Below are 26,342 nucleotides of genomic sequence, written 5' to 3' on the forward strand. Positions count from 1 at the left end.
CCACCGATGGCACACCATTTCCGGAACAAAGAGAGTTGGAGAGCCCCACAACCTGCCCATCTCCGATCCACCGGTTCCTCTATCCTTGCAGAGTTGCAGGTCGCAGGTCGCAGGTTGCTGCAGTTTGCAGCAGCAGAGCAGCAGACATGCATGTGCAGAGTAGACCACCGTGAGGTGCTGGTGCTGTGTTGGGCACCCCCTCCGTCTCTACACAAGTTTACACTATATAAACTACCATACACGACTTCGTCTGACCTGCTCTCGCTCAGTTTCTCTCAGGCTACTCTTTCCGATCATATTGATTGTCGTAGCTTATAAATATATGTATCCGAATAATGAAACACGTCTAGATATATGCGTAGGTATTATAGATCACATAATTATAGATCATTCTATTATATATAGTTGAGTACTACAATTAAATACACTCACGTAATATTCGGTATGTGATTGTCATCTAATTAAAATTGAAACATGCACGTGAGTTTGCATCTTTCATGCAGTGCAATTAGTTATTTGGCCCAACATAAAAAAATATCAATATTTTTACGTATTTATAATGATAAATCTTGCAATACACTCACAAATTACTTTTGCGGAAGGCCCGCTGACAGCTGACATGCACGTGGATGCTCTACATAATGGCTACCCACACGCTTGTAACAACATGCCAAAAGTGAGAGAGAGTTCGTAAAAACCGTGAAGGAGCAAGGGGGAGCAGGTAGCGGTAGTGATCGATGAATTAGACCAAAAAATCGCAGTATAGTAATTCACACGGCAGAGAAATTAACAAAATGAACTTTCTTTATTGAGATGACATTGACCGATCTAGAGAACCACCAAGTGTTACACACTTGTGATGTTTTTATTTCACTCTAGTAGTTATCATAGCAACTCATTCACTCCAATGGCTCATTGGTCGAAGAGACTGAACGTCTTCGGTTTGGTAACTCTGGCAGGTGCTTTGAGAAAAATTTGGAGTCAACACACCAGTCTCTTCTCCCCTGTTATTTTTAAGGTTTTGGGCTTCCTGCCTAGAGATGCGGTACGCGTTGGCGATGACATCGACGGGCAAGGCACGCAAGATGGAGTTCTTTCCTGCAATGTGACTAACCATGGAGTTTGCATTGGTCTTGAAAGCGATATACTGGTATCCTTCACTCTCTGCCTTCTTTAAAACGACATAGTTTTGTGGTATGATTAACAGCTGCCCTCGATGAAGAAGTCCATTGAACACATTGTGGCCTTGATTGTTAACAACCTGAACCAAAGCATGTCCTTGGATCACATACACCACACTATGAGCATTAATGTTCCAGAATGGTGAAAGAATTGCATTCTGCAATCACGGTAAATTTGTATAGATCATGTTAATATTTGTGCTATCAAGTTTAAAATATGTAGCCATAGTAAAGAACCAAATTGTAACATCATATATACCTTCTGAAGATTTACCCTCGTAGCACTCATTTGCACGAGGTTAAGGATTGGGAAATTTTGACCGTTGAGGCGTGTGATACTGCCAGCACGTGGGTTGTATGTGTCGGCACGGTTGGGATCCTCAATGTTTTGCCTTGGCTCGAGTGAACAGAAGTTCTCCTCCAAACCGTTGCGACTTGATTGCCCCGTCTGATGTTGAATTGGCATGAAGGGTTGTTCCGGCTGTTGTTGGGTAACGACGGGTTTCAAAAATTGAAGACCATTGTCCACGCGAATTATGTCACCTCTTCCGTCATTTTGATTCTGAATTCTTTGTGATGTTTGTTCATTGATACCAAAGGCTTGGCTAAGCAATTGGGCGTTGAAACCACTGAATATGTTCTGTCCATATTGTAGCACTCCGTTGTAGTTTCCGCCCAACAAAAACTCCTGCAAGTACAAATTGGTCAAGTGAAAAAACTGAGTAATATTATACAACATAGAATTACTTGAAACCTTGCATTTGAATTGAGTGAAAAAACAACATGTGTACCGCATGTAGTTGTTACCTTTTGTCTAGGTTCAAGCTGGTTAGCATTGTTGTTTACATCAAAAACATAGACAATTACAACCGGTGCATCACCACCATTGTAGATCCAATGCGCAACACCGGTTGGTAGTGCAACAACATCTCCTTGTGTAAACTGGTGTACTCTCTGGTGCACATCTCCCAACTTTTGGCTTTGGCATTGGCTTTGACCCAAGGTAGATTGGGTTTGCCTGAATTGTTGAAACTGCTCCCGGAAAGTCTCTGGACACCCCGGAAAAGTCAGTCCTACAAAACCGTTACCTACAAGAAAGCATGTCGTGTCAATATTAGTAGGCTTGCGGATGCTGTCATAGCATTAGGCACATATATATACAAACCCCAAATATGGTATGGCATCGCAACTAAACAATTCAATAATTGAACTCAAACCTTGGAGGATGTAGACTAAGCCGGGGGTGTTGTGGTATCGAGGTAATAAAAGGCCTCGAGGCTCGATAACACGACGTATGACAAATACGCCAGCACAACGAAATTGCTCATTTTGCTCATCAAAATACTCCGTCAGACCAGCTTGTGACCTGACTTGTGTAACCGGTTCAATTGCTTGCAGCCTATCAAAACTGCAATCTCTAGAACCTCCTTGCCGAGAGCTTTGCCATGTGGACACTTGTCCAAGGACCTGAGCCATGGAGCCATGGAACAAGAGGAAAAGGCAAAAATAAGACAAAAACGATGAGAAACTTGTATGTGCCATGATTGTTTGAATCGATAAGAGAACCTTGGTTGATGCTAATGTTGTGGATGTGAGTTGCTTTTATAGCCATGGAAAGTGCTTTAGGATCCATGCTCAGACAAGCTTTGTTAACATAGATAAAAAGATAACTATGATGACTCAGAACTGATCTAAAAAGGTGAATAGATATAGTTTTGTCTCACAAGTTAGTGTTTCTTTCTCCACCTACATATACAAACTTCTCTTGCAAGTTTGCACGACCTTTTTTTTTCTAGATACCATGGACGGTTCCGGTGGGTAGACCGGGAGGGCATTGGCCTATGCAGAATTTCAGGGTCTTTTTTGCCGACCAAGTCTCCGTACACATGCGGGTCCATAGTTCAAATAATTAGAGAAAACAAGTATGCTTATACGGGGCTAAGTCACATCGGCCGCATGTTTCCTAGAACTCGCACAGGCAGAACCACCGTAGGAATTTGATTTTGGCATGCTCGTGTCCGTGGAAGTTATTCGGATTTTCTTTTCACCCGTATAGTGTTGAAAGATACATTCCTGATATAGTATACACCATCAACCTCGCCGTTGGACAACTCCATCCATCCTTGCAGCATGCACAGATCCCGCCTGCCTGCCTGGTGTTTTCAGTCCTGCAGCATGAAGACAAGGAAGAAAAGCTTTTACTTTTTCTCAGCTCTGGAGGTTATCAAAGTAGCAGGTCTATCTAGTCGTAAGCAACAAAGCTACACTTACAGCGTACGGACGGCTTCGCAAGTGCTCGCAGAGAGACAGAGACAAAGAATGCAGCTTCACATGCTCTGCCTCCCGCGCTTTACAGCATACGGACGGCTTTTCGCAGGCAAAGTTACAGCTAGACCAAATTTTCAAAACTCAAGGACATGCTTCATGCTACTGTTGGTCTGTGATCTTTAGTCTAAACTCTAAACCGTCTATTTCAGGCTTTCTGTAAAAGTGGTTTACTGCATGTTCTTCAATTTGCAGATTGCGCGTTACTAATGTCTGGACAAGACAAGGCAAATGGCGATGCACTGCAAGTAAGATAAGCTACAAGGACTACACATATTCAAGAAGTTGAGCTGTTGCTACGCATACGAATTCAAGTTATCAGTTTGAGCACCGCAGGACACAGAAATTACCAACGAATGATCCATGTGACAAAAATATCATACTCAAAATGCAGTAAGCCTTGTTACTCGCGCGCAACCATGTGAAATCAACATAAGCTGAATCCAGAACGGCATCTAGTCTGAAGGTTTGCTTAGACATATCATGGCGTCAACATTGCTAAACAGTTTCTTCAAAAGCATTGCTAAACAGTCTCATACAGAACAAGGTAAAGCTTCTTAGAGTGCACGAATGAAGCTGAGATCCAACAAAGCAGTAGTGAGACGACATGAAAGGACTTGAGCTGATCTCAGTAGTCACCACCCTGAATCATAGGAAAGACAGAATAATCATCTTCAAATTTGCAGTGAATCAAACATAAATAATTTTTGTGAACACAGATTGGTCAAAAATTGTGGCCGGAACATTAAACCCATGTCTGTACATGGTTTTAGAACCTTTTTTTAGGGGTTGGTGTCTAGAACTCACCAAAATTACTAACCCTTTCGATACAATATCTTCAATTGCAGAGTTATTTGAAAGACAAGAAGTTTAGATGAATTGTTATAAAATCAGAATTTCCAAAAACAGGGTATCCACTAAACTCAAGGTCCCAAGACAAAATATGTAAATAGCATGGGCATCTACTCATTATTACTCATTTCATGTAATGAAAGATTACATTGTACTTAAACAGTAATGATATGATGAAACATAAATGATCATGCGGACACCAATAGTATCCTTGCGGATTTTCTTCACCATCTAATGGCCAAAGTGAAAAGAAAAATAAAACGAAAGCACAATGACATCCTTGTTTAACTGTAAAGATAAGAGAAAGGAAATTAAGGGACATTGGTTGTGGCACTACCGCACTACTAAACTTTTAGTGAACATAAGCACCTTCAACCAACCCACCACCAAAATCTGTTCATTGCTAGGTCAAATTGCATAACAAGGGGCAACTTTGTTTCCTTCACCCTTGGAGTTAAAGACCATGCAAAGTGAAAATATTTCTTCTTGAAACAAATTATGATATGCATGCTTCAAAAGATTTTAAATATTATATATATATATATATATATATATATATATATATCCTACGTGTAGGTATTGTTCACAAAAGGAAGAGCTTATATTCTTGTTGCGAGCATAAAACATGCTGATTATATATACCAGCTACAATTTTAAAGATTTCATGTATATCAACCTCATGGTTCCACACATATGCTATATAGCTTAGAAGTCAAAACTGCGGTAGTAAATATAAGTTCAACAACCATGCAAGTGACACCGTTGGAGCGGTTATTTTTTAAACTATAGTACCTACAAAAGAGCTAAAATGTCTAGTTATTCAGTTTTTCAACAAAACATAGCAGACCCATAGTGAATTCCTGGGAAACACGCATAGCATATATCTTCAATTCAATTAGCAACATGTTTGGAATTCAAAAGATCACCTAAAAGTTATTTATGGCAACATAAAACAAGAACATGTGTGTCTGTGATGCTAAGGCTCAATACAATAATAGTAATAAAAAAGGCTTGCCGAGATAAACAAACATTATGGCCTTGGTGCAAAATTAACTCGCATGCTAAGTAAGGGTTGTGAGATCACCATGATGCATGAGATATGGTACTATGACAAAGTCAAACTTCATTCAGAAAGTGCTACCAAGTTAATGTACACCAATATCAATAGTTATTCAGGAGCTATAATTGGCAAGCCACAGAATGTGAAATACAACAGATCATGACTGGATGATCATGAACACGTGTAGATACAAAGAAAGGAAGCAGTTTAGCTCTTGTACCACAAAATATATTATCCCTATCCAACGAGAACTGAAAAGACTGATAGTAACTGTTAAACCAGAATTGTATTTTGGAAGAGTAATAACTTGACGTTTCTCATGGCTTTGTGCAAACAAATTCACATAGGAAAAACATCCTTAGAACCTTACAGATATTCCAGAAACAAATGGATATGCGTGTGCTATGTACGCCACTACCTTACTAAAGTTAATGCACTCATAAGCTTAATTAGATACACGTAAAACAGACTAGTCAGCACAAGCACATAGAAAGTTTGATCTCATCAATCAAGCATCTTATCAAGCAACAGCACGGATAAAAAATAGCATGAAGGGGAGGATGATCTTAGAAATTACCGCAAAGTTGTTGTCAGTCCTCTTGAGCGAGGAACGCTGGCGGCCATGACAGGAAGTAGGCCAAGATACGGTTCCCGTACTCCTTGCCACTTTTTGTCACCAGGCGCTCCAGCTTGCGGGTCTGGGGATCGAACGAGTAGTGGCCGTATGTGCACATCTGGATGAACAGCCTCCCTGTGCGCCCTGCGTCAATGTTGCTGAGCATGATGCTCTTGATCCTGCTCACCGTGTCCCTGGGCAGGCCTGGCACCGTGTCGAACACCTTGACCAGATTCATCTCCCTCTCCAGAACCCACCCGTTGTCGCTCCACCCCCACCCGGTCTCCCCGCGAACCCAGAGCTGCATCACCTGGTCCTCCACGGTGGCGATACAGAGCCGCCGATCCGGCATCTCCCCGATGCGGTACTTGCAGAAGTGGTCACCCAGCAGGGCCGGCGCCAGCAGGTAGGAGAAGTGCAGCGTGGAAGGGTCCAGCTGGAGCATGCGACCAGAGTTGCAGATGTGCCAGTACATCTTCCCGGCGGCGTGGACGCAGCGGCGCTCGAAACCCCAGGGATCGAAACTGACCAGGACCCCCTTGTCTCGCGGGAGCGCGCGCCAGCAGCACTCGCCGTTGTCCACGGACGCGACCCAGGCGCGCGGGTGCCCGTCGTCGATGGCGAAGCAGACGGCTTCGAAGGAGAGGTTGCTCGGGTGCGCCCGGGAGAGCAGCGCGGAGCCGACGTAGTACCTGGAGCGGCGCCAGCGATGATCGTCGGGCACGGTGTCGCGCGGCGGCGGCGGAAGGAGCACGCGGCGGTGGGTGGCCGGGTCGAGGACGAGGAGGCGAGGGAGGATCGACTTGGGGACCTTCACGGTTGGCTCGAGGAGCAGGAGGCCTTGGTGGCAGTCGTAGAGGCGGAAGCGGGAGATGTCCGGGCGAAGTCGACGGAGAGGCGCGGGGAGGCGGCGTCGAGCGGAGCGAACACGGGATCGTAGTGGGTTTGTCCCATTTGCTCGAAGCCCGGTCCGGGGTGGGGTTTCGTTGGGTGGAAGAAGTAGCCGAGGAGGGGAGGAGAGCGGGGGAGGACACGGGCGGCAACGCGGCGCCAGCGGTGGCAAGCGATGGCGGCGCGGAGGAGATCGACGTGGGAGAGGCGACGTGGGCCGGGGGAGGACGTCGACGTCGACTGCCGCCACCATCGCCTCCTGCGGCTCCAACGGCAGTGGTGGTGGTGGCAAAACCGAGGTTGGCGAGCTAGTGGAAGGGGGAGCTTTGGTTTCGGTTTTGGTCTTGCCTCTCTTCTTCACGGTCTTCCCCGCCATCGGCGGCGGGCGGTGGTGGTGGTGGAGGACAAGGGTGGTGGACTGGGGGTGGAGGACAAGGGTTCGGGAGAACACCTTCTGGAGAGGGATGTAAAATGCAGGACGGACAAAGGTCTTTGTTTTGCTTTTTGTATGCTTGGGCGCTTGGCTCTCAAAGAATGAGTGCTGCGTACAGCCTACGCCTCGGGTGAAACATTTTCGAATTTTGAAACAGCCGTTGGGTTTGATTTAAGAGCAGATTAAAAAAAACATCACATTTGAGTGAGTCACTTAACATAACCAACATAAAAAATTACTCCATCCGATCCATAAAAAGTATCATCCACCTTAGTACAAAATTTCACTCCGATCATAAATTGTTATCGAAATATTACATGTATGTAGACGTTTTTTAAGAATAGATACATCCATATTTGGCTAAATTTGAGTCAAGAATTTAGTATCAGAGAGAATATTAACTTAGTACAAAATAAGCTACACTTTTTATGGAAGGAGTGAGTACCTTTTCTTTTCTTAAAATCCACTAGTTTTGTGGTTAGTTGTTGTTCAAAGGACTCATCTTACACTTGAATGTGAATTGACACCAAACTGAGGATGGGTCCACCAGTCAAAGTGATGACGGCGTCAGTATGGCAAATGTGCAACGCCCTAGCTCTGTAGGAGCCACTTGCAACTACTCTGAAGCGGTCTCCGTCCACAATCTTGGGCATATGTCGACATCAACCGTCTACTGTTAGTGGCAAGATTCCCTTGGGACACTAAGGGAGCCGCATGCATCGCAACCATCGGCCATGGCAGACTCCATGCAGACTCGGCCCTAGTCTAGGCGTCTAGCCAGCTTGCAATTCTATCGGCCATGGCAACGACGAGGTCGACATGAGACATCACTGACCCATCATAGTCGTGAAAAGAAAAATATGAAGTCAAGCAGCCCACAAAGCCTAGCCCGAGGATCGTGCTCATTCGCTCGAGGGAAAAGTCGCTCGCCTGGGAAAACAATCGCTCAAGGGAAACCGAATGGAAAACGTTTGTGATCACCCGACCGATCAGACGCGCGCGTCGGCCGCGCGCAGCGCCGTCTGATTGACAATCATGCCTGCGCTTACGCCCCTCTGATCGATTGCGAGTTAGCGCCCTGCCGCCCAGGGCGTAGTTGTCGTTGCCATCTCCCGTTCACTTAATAATCTCTTCGCGCTGTGCCCACTAGCTAGACGCCCTTTCGTTATTTCCTTCCACGAATTCATGGTACTCACTCCGTTTCATAAAAATTGGCACGGTTTTGTACTAGAGCTAGAGCTAGTTCAAATCCGCACCAATCTTTATGAAACGGAACGAGTAATAGCTTTCTCCATTAACTAGCAAACAAAGCGTGTTGGGAGCTAGGAGAGCTTTGTACTGCATGCCTGGCCGGAGGTTGTCAAATTTAACACGTCTCAACTTATGAGAGTTTGGATCAAATGCCAGCAAGGTGGTGTACTTTTATAGTTGTGTGGTTGTGTTCCTCTGCCATCACTTCTTCATTGTGTATCTCTGGCGTGAAACGACGATCAGGTGTGGGTCATCCAATTTTGGCGGCATGCGGGCTTAGGCAGGTCGAAATCGCCATCTGTGGTGAGGTCGGTGGCTCAGACGACGATATCAAGATGTTAGCAATTTTGATGTATCTCTGATGTAGGGTGATTCAACATGTTGTGAACTATTATATATTTTGTTGTATACACATGAGTGATATGTTGCAATGATTTTGAGCATATGCTCCTATCCGCTGCTTGCCGCCCATCTTCCGCATCACAATGCGGGAGCCGCCTGATGAGACCACAGCCTTCCTCCACTAGAGCCACCGGTGTCGGAGGAGAAGCACCTCCCTCAACACGTCCCTGTGCCCATGGATGCCGCGGGAGCCGGCAACATCTGGTAGTGCATTTTTATTTTGTCTAATGTTGCAAATAGTGTTTTTACATGTATGTTGCGGGGCAGTTTATTTCGATGTTACAAATGCTTCATGCGGGATTTTTAATGTTGTGATGACTTTTGTATGCTGCAAGTGGGAATTATGTTGCCATGAGTTTTGTGTTGCAATGCGGGATTTTTTTTTTAATGTTGCGTTGAGTCTTTGAGAGACCAATGTTAAGATTAGTTTTTGATGCTGCAAGTGGTCCGTGCAGGATTTTTTATGTTGGGATGAGTCTTTGAGAGACTACGATGAGTTTTCGAGGTTGCAAGTGTTGCATGCGGAATTTTTTATGTTGCAATGAGTTTTTGATGATGCAAATATCGCGTGTGGGAATTCTGATGTTGAGACGAGTCTTTGAGAGACCAATATTGCGATGAGTTTTTGATGTTGCAAGTGCTACGTGCGGCCTTTCTGATGTTGCAATGAGTTTTTCATGCTGCAAGTGTTAGCATGCGGATTTTTTGATGTTGCCATGAGATTTTGAGTGACAAATCTTGTGATGAGTTTTTGATGCTGCAAGTGTTGCATGCGGATTTTTTTTATGTTGCCACGAGATTTTTGAGTGACCAATTCTGCGATGAGTTTTTGATGCTACAAAGATGATTATGCTGCATTGATTCTAGGTAGGTATGTAGTGGGAAAATATTTCGATGGTGCAAATACTCCATATTGCGATGAGTTTTGAGTGATCAATTCATGTCTGCTAGCAACTGATCCACGCATGCAACTTCCATGCGTACTGGTAGCCGGACCGTAGAGTTCTATAGTAATCAACCAAACCAAAACATGCCGCCAGAATAGGCATCTCCTCGTGTATAACGCAGACGCGCCGCAGCGCGACCGACGTAGCAGCTCGCTGGCCCGACCGAAACGAGAAAATAGTCTGCGTGTGGACGCGCCTTTGATCTGACGGTCAAACCAATGTAAATCGGACGGCTCGCCGGGCGGCGGATCGGAGAATCCGATCGCTCGACAGACGCGTAGCGCGCCCCAAAACGAATCGCCTGGTTGGAATCGACGACACAAGCAGCACTACGATGCTCATTTTCTGAAACGGAATTTGTAATATTAGACGAAATTAAAGACGCTCTCTAATATTAGAGTAAGGGTTGGATTGTTGTATTTTTTGTGGGAGAATTGAGCTAAATTACAGCCCCTCCCACACAAAAATAAATAAATCCAAGCAGGGCCTAATTGGTACTTCCTCTTTTCCAAAACATATGGCACATCATTTAAGTGATCTACAACTTTGACTATATTTTGTATTTACATATATTTATAAAGTCAGTAAAAAAAATACATGGATACAAGTATTTTGCAAGACAAATACAATGACATTACTTTCACATGCTCAATTCATATATTTTGTCGTATAGTAGTCAAAGTTTTATATTGTTGACTCCGTTCCTTTGGGCCTTTGAGGAGCGGGAGAAATTGTTGGAATTCTATGAAAGAGTCCCGGGAGCCAGGATGCATGCCAGTTTCATACGACCTGGTGGAGTGGCACAAGATCTGCCTCTTGGCTTATGTCGAGATATTGATTCCTCCACACAACAATTTGCTTCTCGTATCGACGAATTAGAAGAGATGTCAACCGGCAACCGTATCTGGAAACAACGATTAGTGGATATTGGTACTGTCACTGCACAGCAAGCAAAGGATTGGGGATTCAGTGGTGTAATGTTAAGAGGTCGTGCGACATGAAGACATTGATAGCAATATGGGGGAAGTTCCCATCAGGCAACAGCGGTTCTGCCTGACCCTACAAAAGCATGCATATGTTGTCAGTGAAGATTTTGTGTGAAGCCTTGGAGACGACGTACCCGGGGCTAGGTGCACGTAATGTGTCTTTATATTTTGGAAAGGAGGGAGTAATAACTAGGAATAGCTTAAGAATTGCACAAGATAAATTAAAGGGAAAATTGGCTGGAGGACACCGTTATTTCGTGGCCTTTGTCCAAACACATCGCCGGAATGTGTTTTTGTCCAGTATCATTACAATTTCGTGGACATTTGCCAAAACACATTGTATGGTCTAAAACAGAAAGTTTGACTCTTTTTTTCACATTGAATTATCATTCTACCCTTTAGCAAATGTGTCTAGAATTTTTCAAACTCTTTGTTCGAACCGTTTCCTCTCATGCAGAGTGCAGCAACACAGGGTACAAATGGTCACCTCAACCAACAGCGAACCCTAGTAGATGTCAAATATCGATTTGTACAAAGAAAAAAAAAGTGTTCAAAATCAGATTTAAAATGGTCGTCGACCAAGTAAAAATGTTAAATTCTCAATTTTAATCGATGCAGTGTGTATTAGCAAATGTCCACAAAATTGTAATGATACTGGACAAAAACCCATTCCGACGGTGTGTTTTGTCAAGGCCACAAAATAAAGGTGTCCTTCAGCAAATTTCCCCTAAATTAAATTGCTAAATTGCACTTAATTGGCAACGAATAACAACGTGGCACTTTGAACATTAAGCTAAGCTATTGTTCAAACGAGAATTGCTATAGTTGAGTCAAAACAGTCATTGCGAGGAAGACGGGAATTAGTAGTCCTTTGGTCTATTCAAGACAGAACCCTCAAACTGTAAGCAGTAAGGAGGCCTTGGAAAAAAAGGCCTTTCCTTCCTCGCTTGAGAGCAGTACTACCAGTAATAACTCAATTTCTAACACACAAAAAACCAGTAATAACTCAATGAACTATCCTACTTAGGCATTCCACCATGTGACCGAAAGAAGTTGATGAAGATTTTAATTCATATCCCAGGAACATTTTCACACCCATCCTTTATGGCATGCGATCTAGGGAAGTTTGACCTTGTAAGAGCGAACTATGATCAATCATAAACTTGCACAATATTATTGAATGGGAATATGGGATGCACAAACTTCATTCAAATTCCAAAGCTGTCCAAACTTATACATTTCCAGATTAACAAGTTGATTCCATTGTCAAATCTGAAGATTTAACAATGCTAGGAAGAATATATGTTTTGTTTTGAAATTGAAATGTACTCAGGACTCAAACTGCACCAGCAATGTAGTTGAGACTCAAACTGCACCTGCAATGCTCCAAGACTATTGCTGTAGTAACTGAACGAGATCGTACAAGGAGTTCGTGTAAAGATCTGGATGGATGTCATTTGAAGCATCCTGAAGTTCTGGCAAGGTAGTCACACCTGCAAATGCAGCATAGGTTCAAGGCATTTGAGCACTTTCAGTGAACAGAAGGAAGAAATTGTCCAGCGAATAAGGAAAGAGCAGATGTTTCTCACCAGACATAACAAGGAGCGTCTTGCAACCAGTATTCTGGCCAAATAGTATGTCTGTGTCTAGTCTATCACCAACCATGCACATTCTGGACGTTTCCAAATTGAAGCTGCAGCAAGAATTATATGTAACTCTCTAAACAAAAAAAATATAAGTCTGAACGCTGGCATCCGCAAATATTTAGGAATATGATGATGAATGTGGTGGAAAGATTGAGCAGAACATTACGTACTGTTTCCTTTTAATCTGTGTCTATTTCATGTGTAATACAATGTAATGAGCACAAAACATTCAAGAAATAAAGATGTCAACTTCAGAACATTATGAAGCTGGCTGATATATGCAACTGTGCAAGAAATTGTGTTGAAGAAATGAAGGGAAAAGTGCAGAAGATCTCTCATTGCTAATAAATGGAAGATTATATATAAGGAACAGTGTTCAAGCAAAAAGTTCAGAAGCCCCTGCAGTACTAAGAAATGAAGAGTTCTGACAATTGCCAGCAATGGCCCTTCTCTGGTATGCTGTCTACGATTTGCGTATGTTCCTCATCATTTCTCTTGAGTAGGATATGCAGCAGGTTTCTGCAAAATATGTCCATGCGACTAGAGGGCATCCCACCTCTCATTTGATTTGTCTGCTGGGTTTGAAGTTTTCAGATTTGCACCAAATCAGTGTTTTCACCAGATATGTTGCCAGCTATCTAAACTTAAAAGGAAGCAAATTAAAACGTTGTTGCTCCATTATAACAAATACTTATGAATATGTGTTTACACAATTTATTATTCCATTAGCACTAAGTTTAACAAAGAGTTCTTGTCAACCTGTTTGAGAAAAAAGTTCCTGTCAAACTCTCTGCTGTCTGTGCCTTGGCACCCCTTTCTATGCCCTCTCAGCAACCACAGGCATGCGAGGCTGCCAGCCTGGTCCTCCAATCAACCACAAATACAACCTCCGCTCAAAGTCTTAACATTTCCACATCCCAACATGTGACATGGGTCCTAAGACCGATGAACGTGACGATGGGGTGGGGGGGGGGGGGGGGTATGGCTCTGAGAGAGCATATGCCAGACATGGTGCCGGGCATGAGAGGTATAGATTAAATCATTTACTAGTTGGTTCTCATTCATTGATAATAGGGACTACATGACGTCTTCTTAGCCACTAAGCCACAAATCTCAACTAATGCAAACCAATCTTAACTCATAAGGTAATAAACCCTATTCATCCTAACCTTATCTCTAATTGGCTTAGGTCCCATGTTACTTGATCTCCAAGCTGCTCCCTTATTAGGCTATGGGTGGACCTGACAGTGTATATTGTCTCATGGATGTTTGGAGGATTGTTGTTAGAAACACTCATTGAGCTTACATGGATTTCTTTCTCCAAATGTGTATTTATTATCTACTTGTTCAAAACCAGTGTCAGTGTGCAATCATTTACATTCCTTTATGATTTCCCTATTTAACAATACACCCTTTTGGTGAGCAACAAATGCTATTTTTCTTATGTGTGCACTGTGCATACCTTTTCAAAAGAAAGTCCATCAAAAAACTTGAAGGCTTTCCAACAACAATGGGCTCTTTCTGCACCGAGCAACTTACTGCAGCAACCATAGTTCCAGCGCCTGTAACTTTAAGTAGTCAAGAAATGAACCAGTATGGATAAACCCCCCAAAATAGATTAATGACATTTCTGATTAACAAAACCTGGCCATTCTTGGGCAGCTGTCATATGTCCAGTAGGATCACGGTTGGTCGCAATGAAAAGGCAACCTGGATTCTCACGGATACACAAGCTTGCATACCTGCAAGAGCGTCATTATGTTCCCCTTGTAGAAAAAAAAATACAATTGACATGAAAATAACAAAATTACAGCTATTTGTCATAACAGATTGGTCTGCTCGCAAAACAAAAAAGATAACAGTAAACAAGATAAGAGACTTTACTGCATTTTGTAATAGTTGAAGTGCTGATCAAGTCCAACAATTACAGCTCCAACCTGGAAGAGATATTTCATTTATCTTAGACCACAGTGGTTTTCATACTCAAATTAAATGTGGTACAAAATTTAAATATCTTGTTACACTTTTGTCATGGTCGAAGTAGAAGTTTGCCTCCAGCATTATGTTTTTCTTGCCATCCTCCTGAAGAAAAATATCATTAGTTAAAGGGGAAGGCAAAACAGAGGTAACATATAACTTATCTCTGGAAGAGGAATTTTTGTTTTTAAGCTTTTAGCAAGTATCCCTTATGATGCTTTTAAAGGAAAAGGTGTCCCTTATGATGGATAGAAGGAATTCAAAATATCAGAACAAACAGTTATGATGATAAATGAGTTGGAACACTCCTCTTGCTATTGCTTGGAATATTTGTTCAACTGTGGCTGTTATAAAATAAAATATGTGATAACTTCTGGCCTAATTTTTTTCAGAGAACATATGTGGCACATCCGAAATCGATATAGAAAACCATGTCCAAGTGGCGTGCTACACCTTTAAGAGTCCAATCATTTAGCAAATGTCACATGTAACTGTGCACTATATCTTTACTCTTATAAAAGACTCAGTTGATGGTGGCGGTCCGTCACACCTTCAGACTGCATCACTTGCTAATTAGGTACAAATCAATGAGATGGGAACAAATATGGATTATATGATCTAAGATAATAATACACATTTTATTTCAATATGTAGTGTATTTATTTTAGTACATAACACTGCACGGTACTGTGCTAGTTCGTACAAATGTTTCACAACATGCATCGAACATGTAGGACACGGCCATTCATCAACATTAGAACTATCAATTTCATCACTTCAATATTGTAAATATTAACTCTCAATCTTGATGCATCTTTACTTAAGAACAGAAACTCAAGAAAAATACAATAGCTAACATTCACGTTAAATTATGAACAACAACTCCCAACCACAAACTTGCCAACGGATCAAAGCAAAAATAGAAAACAAGTGGCTAGAGAACATGTATGACACCAAGCATCTCATACCGGACCACCGAAACATTCAAAACCTGCTAACTTGAGCTCGTCCAAAATGCCATCCTCACCAACAACATAAACCTTCAAAGATGTTTCAACAGTAATCAGCATTTAATTTGTCAAAAAGGAGGCATGCTACTAATGAAAATTTCATTTTACAGAAAATAACATAGATTTAGTATCATCCAAGTAAAATGCCCACATAACAGAAGACATTATTCACATGTATCAAGAAAAACAAGGAGATCACAGTTAAACTAGAGGACCCCCAACCGTAAGCTTTCCAGCAAATAAAGTTGAACCAATAATTGGATTTGGTCAAGATTCTTCAATTTTGTGCTAAGGTAAATGAATGTCCTTGTTATTTGTTTTTGTTGCAAAACTCAAAAAAGAATTAAAGAATTCCAACTCTTAATCATATCAGAGATGCTTTTATTAGTCAAACCAGATGTATTGAAGAGCTAGAAATTATCTGTTTGTAAGAAGTAAACGCAAAATTGATCATTTTAACATGGAGGATAGCAAACAGCTAGATGTAAACAATGTACACACAGTATTCTTGTCATAGAAGGAAAAACTATTGGCTCAAGTAAGTGCTTCAGTTTTTCTTCTAGCATACAGTGGCAACCACATGGTCTGGCATAACTTTCTCGATCTTATTTTAAAGTGCATGCATGCGACTGTTGTATTGTTAAGCTTCCAACAAAGCCACACGTATATACTGTTTCTGATTTATGGTTCTGTTAGTGTTTCTATGTTTCCCTTGATGTTATCGTTGGTAACTATTGCCACCGTTCAGAAATGTGTGGCGCAAAGCATGCAGTCAAATGTCTGTACTTTCACAGCTAACAAAGAGATATCATTAGATTAGTTCCGAATAACTTTCATGATAAACTTTTTATGATTTTCTGCTAGCATATTCATGTAAAAGCTAATGGTCAAAGTGGCAAGTTGGAGACTGCATCTATGTCTAAAACGTCTATTCTTGATCAGAGTCAATCACGGGCAGATATTCCAGATCATGCGTATATAATGCAAGGAAAAAAATGGCTAAAAATAAAAAAGTAAACAAATATAAAAATAATTCACAACACCTTCTTTTCTGGAGGGAAACTATTTAACTTCAAAAACATGGCTGCTGCAAATGACGATGTAAAGATCTCTTCCTACATACAAAATAACAAACTGTTACCATACAAGAAAGAAACTATGATCACAATAATCTGCTTTATAGAGAACTACCTCAGTAACTTCAAGCCCAAGTGATTTGAATTTCTTTGAATACTGCCTTCTTGACTTTCTAGAATTGTTTGTTACGAAAACTAATTTCTTGCCCTGCAGTAAGTGTGCACAATAAAAGAGCCATTACTTAGTCTTTATTTGTGAGCTAACCTAGATACAGTGATGCACTTTGAAATTATCCCAATTATCATATAGTGGTCATGAAGATTACTACTTGATTTTGCTAAGATTGATGCTATGCTATTCCTCAACTAGCATGTGGACGAACATAGAGAGAACACGGGACAACATCGAAGCAATACCATGTTTAATGATCAAATGGAGGTAAGACATTTTTATTAGTTACAAATCTAGGAGCTTATTGACAGTTGATATATAACAGAGATGCATTTAGTCGTAGGTACTACAAAAAATCTGTCAAGGAGACGAATGGGGAAAAGTGTTAAATGTGTGGTAGAGCAGACGTAAAATTGCTATCCCTTTGAATCTGTCACGGGGATCAATGGGGATAAATGTGTGGAAGATGTAAAATTGCTATCTTTTCAGACAGATAAACAGCCTCCCCTTCTCCCACTATCTCCACTTTCATACCCTCCTCACTCCATAAAACATGCACAGAGACACACACACCTAATTCTTCAGTAATTACCTTATGGTATTTATGTATGGAACTTATGTACTGCTGTCGGTACCATAGCAAACAGTGAAAATGTATCCGTACATGGCACGAACATACAAATCTATTTATTTTTTCCATCTCATGAAGCATCTAAACAGATATTGAAACCCAAATATTAGCTATTTCATCCCCTAGCCAATAGCCATGAAATGGAAACTAGTATGTTTTATCTTAACAAACATGTCTTTACCACAAAAGTCTGTACTACAATGAGAGCAAATGCAACTTAATCTTAAGACTTCCAATCTAGCTAACTAAATGCTTTAACAAAACTTTAGTAACCACAGCTAGGTCTTGTACTATGCATGGGAAAACAGAGAAAGGACCTGGCATCGTTAAGATTATTTGACCATCCTGCTATAATTGACCGCCTCTATTCAACATAACCCCTGAGACAACTATAGGCAACCAAATTTGCAAGGGAGATTAGAGAAAAATTATTAACTATCAACAAATAAAGCTATTACTAAACAAGTAAGCACTTCTTCTCGTGGGAAGATTGACGTGATGTTAAAACTGACTGATCCTAAACAAGAGGCACAGTCTTAACTATGATTTTACCTAGTGGGTATTAAAACTGACTGATCCTGAAGCAGAGGCACAGTTTTAATTATGATTTTACCGACTCTGGGGGCAAGGGGGGCAACTGGCTATCCATTTCATGACTAGAGCGATGTTCTTGCTACCAGAAGATTCGATGCGGCATACCAATTTCCGCAGCAACTCCAGCGTCTCCGAGACCCCGTCGATGAGCTCGTCCCCCTTCCAAATCACCCCTAAAGAAGAAGAAGAAGAAAAATAAATCTAAATCCAAGGAACAGGAATGCACTAGTGAGAGCAGCACAGGGACCAAGCCGAAAATACTGAAAAGGAAAGTGGGGGCGGGGGTAATAAACAGGAAAGGAGACCATCGCAATCCAAGAGGAAGGCGTCGACGGAGTCGACGAGGGATCGCGCTGAGTCGGCGGTGAGCAGCCCTTCAGCCATGGCTTCCTTTCCTTCTCGACTGCCCCTGCTCCTGGCTGCTGCTTTGCGCTCCGGCCGCTAGTTGCCCACTAGGGGGCGGCCTCCGCTAGTATTCTTTCACCGTTGATTACCTTTTGAGGTCCAGTTGCCCACATATGTTCTTTCTTATTGAGGAGATTAGATACCAAACGAAGCTGACTTGTCTTGCATCCGCACGCACACAATACAAGCATCTTCACTTCTCCCATCGAACCTCACCACCGAGCCGCCTCTCCCGGTTTCGTTCTCCCCAAGAACCACGCCCCGGTCACCCATCGCTCACTGAAGACTTGACCCCGGCGGCGGCCTGATCCGGCGTCTCCGCCGCCCGCAACATCTGGATCCAGCTCGTCGCAGCCCCCAGGTCTGGTGCCCTCCGGTAGCTGACGACGTGATGACCCTGGGTTTGCCAAGTTGTCCGCCATTGATGATTGATGACGAGGTGATGCGTGGACTGATTGCTCGTTCGGTAAGCATTTGTGATTCAAAGTGTTCAACTATTCTCTTGTCACCATGGACCGATTGCTCGGTTGCTTTGCTTATACATAATATGCACCGACAACATACCCATTGCTCATTTGCTTATATATGCACCAAGAACATATGTTTGATGGCAATTCAAGGATGAAAAATGTGGTGACAGAGGTAAATGCAGTCCTCACATTTTTTTTTCCGGTTATCCTACATAGTTTATTTTTAATACTTGTTCCGTTCTTAAATGTTGGAAGTTCTAACTTTGTACTACGTCAAACTTCCAGGTATCAAAAATCTGAATATCAAATAACTATAGTACGAAAATATATAGCAAGATGAATTTAATAAAACTAATTTCGAGTTTTAGATGCTGGTACATTTTTCTATAAATTTGATGAAAGTTTTTAAAAAATTGACTTAAGACAAAGCTAAGACTTCAAGCATTTAGAAACGGAGGAAGTAGTCCATAGACTCGTCGTATACTCGTCTTTTATGTTCTAATTGATCTACTCCTTCCGATCCATATTAATTTTCTCAAATTTGCGCAAATATGGATGTATCTATGCTTAAAAAGCATCTAGAACATGTATATTTTGACAATGAATATAAATCGGAGGGAGTATTGTTTTTTTCTCTTTTGAATAGCGTCTTGTTGTATTCATTTGCAGCAATTTAAGATGTATTTACTGTAATTTAAAAAGCTCTGTATTGTTCCGAACCTATCGTTGAAGTGGATTTAAAATTTTAAAATTGTCAATAGTGCCATACTATAATTACCTATCATTTGTTGAATTATTGTACTCTCCGTCCAACAAAAATGTTGCAATTTTTGACCAAATTTACATGTCGAGCACGTCTACAAAGGCGTCACGGAGAACGAACGCGGTTATTCATTATGCTCAGGTGTGTACAAACAGGAGAAACATCCTCAAGTCTCGATATTTATAGAGCCGTCCAGACATAATAATAACTTAATTACAGTAACGAGGGCGGATCATCCTCTGCAGTCTATCACCACGCGTGACAGACAACGGGGCGCATAACTTTCTTCGCCCGCGAGATGGAAAACCCTGTAAAATTACCCACCTATTATAACAGGTAATGTCTATATGCCGAATTTATTCTGTAGCGTTTCTCAACAGTCCCCATAATAAGGGGTCTTGAGCAGCAGCAGGCAGCTTCAGGCGTCGTCTTCCTTGTCTGCAAAGACGTCAAGAAGGGAAAGAGCCTGCATTTCAACAGCAAAACCACAATAATTAGCCTCAATCATGTTCATTTGGCCATATGCCTCCATCTGAACGGGAGATTATGTGACTAAGAGATGCACGAACCTCAGTGATGCTGAGCTCCAGCCTGAACTTGGGCCCGTCGTAGTGGTGCAGGATCGGCCGGAAGGCGTCTTCCTCCAGCGGGTTGCAGATCTTCCTTGTCGCCACCCTCACCTGGATGGATTATAAGCAAGACAAGAAACAAAATTAGGACTGCTCGTCTTGCTTCTTAGTACTACTAACTTAGGACTGTTCGTCTTTCTATTGGAGACCATGCTAAGATTGTCCATCTTGTTTTTCAGAGACTAAGTATCTTTCCATCTTGTTCTATCTAGTACTAGCAGTAGCTTCATGCAAGTGATCTTGCTTGAGTTGATGCTGATGCAATTGGACATGGGTTGACAAGTGGTAATTCTTCTAGAGGAACAGACTGTTGGTCCACGACAGACCGGCCAACCTTAGACAAGATGTCTGTCCTTCATGTGAGGCAAGTTTCTTTCTTTGTTTCATGTGAGGCAATTGAACCCGTGTTGACAAGTGTGTTTCTTCTAGAAGGACATGTTGTTGGCCTACGACTGACCAGAAAAGTGGCCAACCTAATCGAGAAGAGTAGTTGGGCAGTCGCTAGCAAAGCTCTGCCGACGATCTAGTGACAGGTTCTAGACCATGCCACACGCATCCGTTTAATTAAGCGATTAATTGCTTCTACTACTCTGCACCTGCACGGATCTCTTCTTGCAGATCAAGCCTTGCAACTAGACATCTCTAACTAATCAACCTTGGTTGATGGATGATCAAAACTTAGCTAGCAGCATCTGGCATGGATGGTGCAGGTACCTGTGCAGGGAAGCGAGACTCGCCGGGGCACTTCTTGTCCTCCCAGGCCGCCGGGTCGATGTTTGCTCCGCCGAAGCTCGCGGCCTGCAACGACAGATTCAGCGTTAGGTGACAAGTCAAGCAATCCATCGTCAAAAGTTGCAAACAGGAAGAAAGGGGATCCTGGAGATTGCTTGTAATTAAATTTAAATTTTACCTCGAAGATGCCGTGGAGCTGGTGCGTGGAGTAGTTGTAGAGGAAGAGGGGCAGCCCTGGCCTGATCGCCCTCACCGAATCTCTGTATCTCGACGGCAGCCCTGCAAATTAAACGAACAACCCGCCGATGGATCAGATTAGGTAGAGTTGCCTTGCCTGGATTTTATCCTGATCTGATCCTACTGGAGCAGTAAATTATTGGTCATAATAGTTGTTTGATGATGAATTAATTCGTACCGAACAGCTGCCTTTTGAGGTTCTCCTCCATGGTGTCGTTGTTGCAGACGAAGATGTATCCTCCGATGGCCTCGTTCCTGGGCAGCGCCTCGGACGCCGGCAGCGTCTTGAACCGCTTCTCCGACGCGGCGCCGTGGTTGTTGCTGTTGTTGTTGTTGCCGCCCTCGTTCTTGGCGTGCTTCTTCTTGCCGTCAAGAGCGCCGCCCTTCTTGCCGCCGCCGTAGTGGTTGTTGCTGTTGTTGTTGGCCGGCCTCCCGATGGACTTGTTGAAGTAGCTCTTCACCTCCCCGTTGCCGCCGCTGTTGAAGTTGCTGCTGTTGTAATTCCCGCCCATCATCTTGTTGAGCGCAAAGTTGCTGTTCATGTTGGCGTTGTTGTTGTTGTTGGTCTTGGCGGCGCCATAGCCGCTGAGGTTGCCGTAGGGCTTGGCGTCGCTGGCGGCTTGCGGGAGGCTGACGTTGTTGTAGCGGTCGGCCTTGTTGGTGGTGGTGTTGCCGAAGGCTAGCTTGCCGGAGCCGATGAGGCCGGGCCCGTCCTGCAGGCCGCCGTTGCCGTTGTTGGTGTTGATCTTGGCGTTGATCTGGCCGTCGAGGGGTGAAGGAGAGAAGAGGGCGGCCGGGTCGCCGTTGTTGCGGCCCCGGGCGTTGTCGGCGGGGGACCAGATGGAGTCGCCGAGGGAGAGCCCCGAGAAGCTCGCCGTCTGCAGCCGCAGCTGGTCGCTGAACTGCCAGAACTCCCGATCGTAGCCCTCCATCTCGATCGCTCTTCACTGCTACCACTGTATCTTCTCTTCTTTGGGTGCTGCTGGGGAATGGGAATGGAGCGCGAGGCCGGGGGCGGTCCGGGTTTTATGGCTGGGAAGACGGTGTGCCGCGTGCTGGTTGGTTGGTGCGGTGCTGGGTCCGATTGCTTCCACTGGAAGTAGTGGCAGCAGTGATATGAACCAGCTGGTCAGGTGCAGCTTGGACCGAGGAACCAGTCGACTGCAGATATTGTCAAAATCGTGTGCCGCTTCTGTCTGACAGGCCGGGCCCGAACCCGGGACGCGTGGCCGTGTCGGGAGGAAGCTTCGTGGAAGGTGGCCAAAGCCCAAAGCGCGTCCCCGACCGAGCAGAGGAATTCAACGGAGGAGACGTGGATGCGCGGGCACGTCCGTGATCTTCTGGAAGAACCTGACATGGGGAGGGATGGCTTCGCGTTTACTACCCCTCTCCCGTGCCAACTTTTCCCACACCGTTCGTTGCCCGCGTCTTTGTGCAAAAAGGAAAGATGATTAGCGGCGAAGGCAACGAGGCTAAGTGGAGTGTATAAAATGCCGTACATGTGCTATCCTATCCCGTTTTGCGACTTTTAAAAGTGTGACGGAAGATTGCGGTGGCGATGAGACGTTTGTTTATATTGCTAAATCAGTGTGTTTAACCCTCAACATCGCCACTCAATCAAATCCAGCTGTTTACGCATCCGCCGTGTGGTTTGCTGGACGACCATGGACGCCACGCGAGGAGTATGTGTTAGTGACGTGTTCAGCGTTCTTGCAGTGCTAGAACCCCTGCTGCAACGCTGCATGATGTTGGCCTAAAATAAAAGAGTAAAGTCCATTTTAAATCTTAAACGTGCATACCAAGTTTGAAATAGGACTCAACCCTAACTTTTCAATCTCTGAAATCAGCACCCTAATCTTATTAATCCCGTTACCTTAGGGAATCAAATTGTGTTTGGGAGAGCAGGATTGCTGACAAGATAGACAATCTTAGGATTTTTATCGAAAAACCCATTGAACTAGACGATGATTTAGATTGTGATAATTTTAGTAGAAATATATTAGAACAAAAAATATAGACGTATATGATACAACTATTATAGGACATAAAATCAATTGCTCAAGTGACACGAGACATGATCAAATTTTCACATGCATCTGCAAAATTGTAAATAATATTATATAACTTAGTCTAAATATAGGTGACAATCTGGATATCAATAAGCTGAACTGAATTGGTCAACAAATCCCAAATTTTAACTGATATGTCAGCAATCCCGTTCTCCCAAACGGTTTTTGATTCTCGAAGGTTGAGATTACACGGGATTAACAAGAATAGGGTGCTGATTTCAGGGATTAGAAAGGCATGGTTCATTTTAGACTTGGCCTACTAGGTCAAGGTTTAATATGAACTTTACTCAAAATAAAACGCCCCATGATGTTATCGTTGGAACTCTAAAAAGGATTTGCACTCCGCAGATTATCATCGCTTAGGTTTACGAACCATACCTAATTCTCTGATGTATTCTATATAATTTATTCAGAATAAAAGATGGTAACATAAAGAAACTGATCTGTTCGATTACATTTATGTTTTTTTAGATTATTAAATATCATACAATGGGTTTTACTATGGAAAGTTGACTGTTTTTCGTTAGACATCAGTTGACTTGTTGGACCGTCGGATTTTAATCCAAACATCATATGGAAGATGGGAAGAGTGGAAGTGACACCCAAATCTTAATCCAACGGATCTAGTGTGTTGATTGAGATTTAAGTTTTTTTCTTAAAAATCAGTCACCTGAGATATAACAGCATCCTAAAAAAACAGAGTACAAGTATTACAAAAACACATGAAAACGGTTAAAACTGATCAGAAAAATACAAGGGTCCGAGAAGCAAAGCAGAGTAAACTTGAAAAGGATAAAAATTACATACGGTCTTTAGGAGGCACATATTGAAGGCAAAAGCCCCAGCCAAACTTCAACGATGCCAATGTGCTCATAGTTAGAAAAAACATCCTCTTAAACAGCAAGGTTCAGATTCCAGAGTAACAGCATTGCCGTAGTGTAGAGTCACTCGCTATGACACATCAGTTTACTCTGGCAGCTCGATATGGAACAAACGCAAGTCTTTTATTCCAACAAACCTCACTTGATCCGTTTAATGATTGTAGAGTTGGAAAATAAATCGTGAGAGTGAACAAGTTGGGCTAGCTACTACCACCAAACTTCAACGATCTGTTTTGAATGTAAAAGGCGCAGCCAAACTTCAACCATGCCAATGTGATCACAGGAAGTGAAACACAACCCCTAAAATTAACAACAAGATCCAGATTTCAGAGCAACAACATTGCCATAGAGACTGTTTACAACCCAGATGGCACCAAAGCAAGTCACTTGATCCCACAAAACCTCACTTGATCCGTTCCATGATTGTAGAGTTGGAAAAAAGAAATCATGAGCGTGCATGTTGGGCTAGCTACTACGACCAAAACTTTTTCATCCCACGTCCACGCCAGGGACGTCACGTCTGATCCGCCGGGACCGTGCGAAAGGTCCTAAACGAAAGCGAGTCCTATACCGTGCGTGTCCATCCATCCACGGCAGCCGACGATGGATCGAATCAAATACGGAGCAGTAGCAGTGGTGAGTGAGAAAGGAAAAACACACACATACATACGCGCCTACGCGGCACTGCATCAAAGCTAGCTAGCTAGCAGACAAGTGAAGAGGACGCATCGGTCGCCATGTTTGTTTTTCGTCCAACATTGCTTCGTGGGGAAGCGAGTTGGCCGGGCAAGTGCGATCGCGACGCACGTCCCGTTGCCGCGCGCCCGGATCCACATTGATTTGGCCATTAATTACTAACATGAGCCCAGCCTCTCCTCCGCAGCTCCACGCCGCACGCCGTACTGCTCCACTTTGACGCGATCGGGGTTGATTTGCAAGTCTAACCACAAACGCGATTCCATTAACGTCAGTGTTACAACTACTACGACGAATCGACGATGGAGTAGTACAAATGCAGATGAATATTTACGGAGAGTTTATACGCGTGCCTAACTCTCTGCTTGACCAATCACATACGAAGTAGTATACTGGTCTCAACTTCTCCAAGCGTGGAAATGTCCAATGTCGGATCGCTGGCGACTTTTCCTGGCGTCCGTTCCATCGCTGCGCTGCTGAGCACAGCACCGCCGCGCGCGCGTGTACGTGTCGCGTCCCGCGTGGCCTGTCGCCGTCGCTCTCAACAACGTCTGCGTGGTCGACACCGGCAGCGCGATGTGATTGGCGCTCGTCCGCTGCTTTTTGTTTTTTGAGGGGAGGCCCATCCGTTGCTGTGGTGCCCGCCTCCGCACAAGGCACCCAGCGACCCACGGCCCACGGCCACGGAGAAGGCGTCGGCTGGACGCCTGGACCTGGCCAGGTGGTGGTGCTCGTATCAGGATTCAGGATAGTGTCTCAGCCATCGATTTAGCGTAATTATTACTTTAGTTTTTTTTTCTGTTTGGAATCTTCTAACCCCAATATTTGATATTTTTTCACATGCATGCACGCTATTTTCATCAACCTATCCCCACTAATGATTCGAAGGATTTTCACGGGAATTTTGATTTTTCTCTATATGAGTTGTTTGATTTGTATGATTGCTCATGGAAAATTTTCCTAAGGATTTAATTGCACTACATTTCATAGGAATTTTTCCATCCACTCCAACCAATTTTTCAATTTTTTTTTGTTTTTCTGTGTTCAATCAAACTAACATTGGTCTAACAACAATTTTGTAGGATTTGAATGCACTTACGATTTTCCTATTTTTGTATTTTTCCTATCCATCAAAGAGGCCCTAAGTGGGAAATCTATCATGCGATTTCATTATTTGTTCTTAATTTTGGATACTCTTTCCGTGCTACTCAATTTCACTTAACGTATGTTAACTAAAAATTTCCGCTACAATGTGCGGGACATCATCTAGGAGTACTACCTCCGTTCCAGTATATGGAGCCCCAACGCATCCCTAGGTTAAAGATCTAACTAATGTAACACGATTTTTCTATCACAAAAATTATACCATTAGAAAATATAGCATTTGAAGTTTCTAATGATATAATTTTT

General features: G+C 43.1%; 3 protein-coding genes and 1 pseudogene across 3 annotated transcripts; all 4 read right to left on the reverse strand.

Annotated features, from left to right (window-relative positions):
- Positions 1-765: 765 nt before the first annotated feature.
- On the reverse strand, positions 766-2,723 carry LOC100823252 (12S seed storage globulin 1). Its single transcript, XM_010233605.2, has 4 exons — positions 2,399-2,723; positions 1,989-2,269; positions 1,441-1,869; positions 766-1,339 (listed from the first exon to the last, which is right to left on the reverse strand). Exons 1-4 carry the CDS (start codon positions 2,721-2,723, stop codon positions 896-898), a joined length of 1,479 nt encoding a protein of 492 aa, XP_010231907.1. The 3' UTR covers positions 766-895.
- Positions 2,724-3,886: 1,163 nt separating this feature from the next.
- On the reverse strand, positions 3,887-7,382 carry LOC100823562 (annotated as a pseudogene).
- A 4,710-nt stretch (positions 7,383-12,092) lies between these two features.
- LOC100826858 (phosphoglycolate phosphatase 2) lies at positions 12,093-18,961 on the reverse strand. Its single transcript, XM_010233607.3, has 11 exons — positions 18,356-18,961; positions 18,156-18,223; positions 16,769-16,861; positions 16,621-16,692; positions 15,536-15,607; positions 14,613-14,672; positions 14,475-14,527; positions 14,235-14,332; positions 14,053-14,152; positions 12,534-12,637; positions 12,093-12,437 (listed from the first exon to the last, which is right to left on the reverse strand). Exons 1-11 carry the CDS (start codon positions 18,432-18,434, stop codon positions 12,337-12,339), a joined length of 900 nt encoding a protein of 299 aa, XP_010231909.1. The 5' UTR covers positions 18,435-18,961; the 3' UTR covers positions 12,093-12,336.
- Positions 18,962-19,783: 822 nt separating this feature from the next.
- LOC100825605 (B2 protein) lies at positions 19,784-22,366 on the reverse strand. The gene is made up of 5 exons (XM_003569136.4): positions 21,465-22,366; positions 21,228-21,328; positions 21,032-21,115; positions 20,258-20,368; positions 19,784-20,154 (listed from the first exon to the last, which is right to left on the reverse strand). The coding sequence occupies exons 1-5, from the start codon at positions 22,216-22,218 to the stop codon at positions 20,107-20,109; spliced, it is 1,098 nt and encodes a 365-aa protein (XP_003569184.1). The 5' UTR covers positions 22,219-22,366; the 3' UTR covers positions 19,784-20,106.
- Between the last annotated feature and the right edge of the window lie 3,976 nt (positions 22,367-26,342).

The sequence above is a fragment of the Brachypodium distachyon genome, chromosome 2, assembly GCF_000005505.3.
Source record: "Brachypodium distachyon strain Bd21 chromosome 2, Brachypodium_distachyon_v3.0, whole genome shotgun sequence".
In the NCBI taxonomy this organism is placed as follows: Eukaryota; Viridiplantae; Streptophyta; class Magnoliopsida; order Poales; family Poaceae; genus Brachypodium; species Brachypodium distachyon.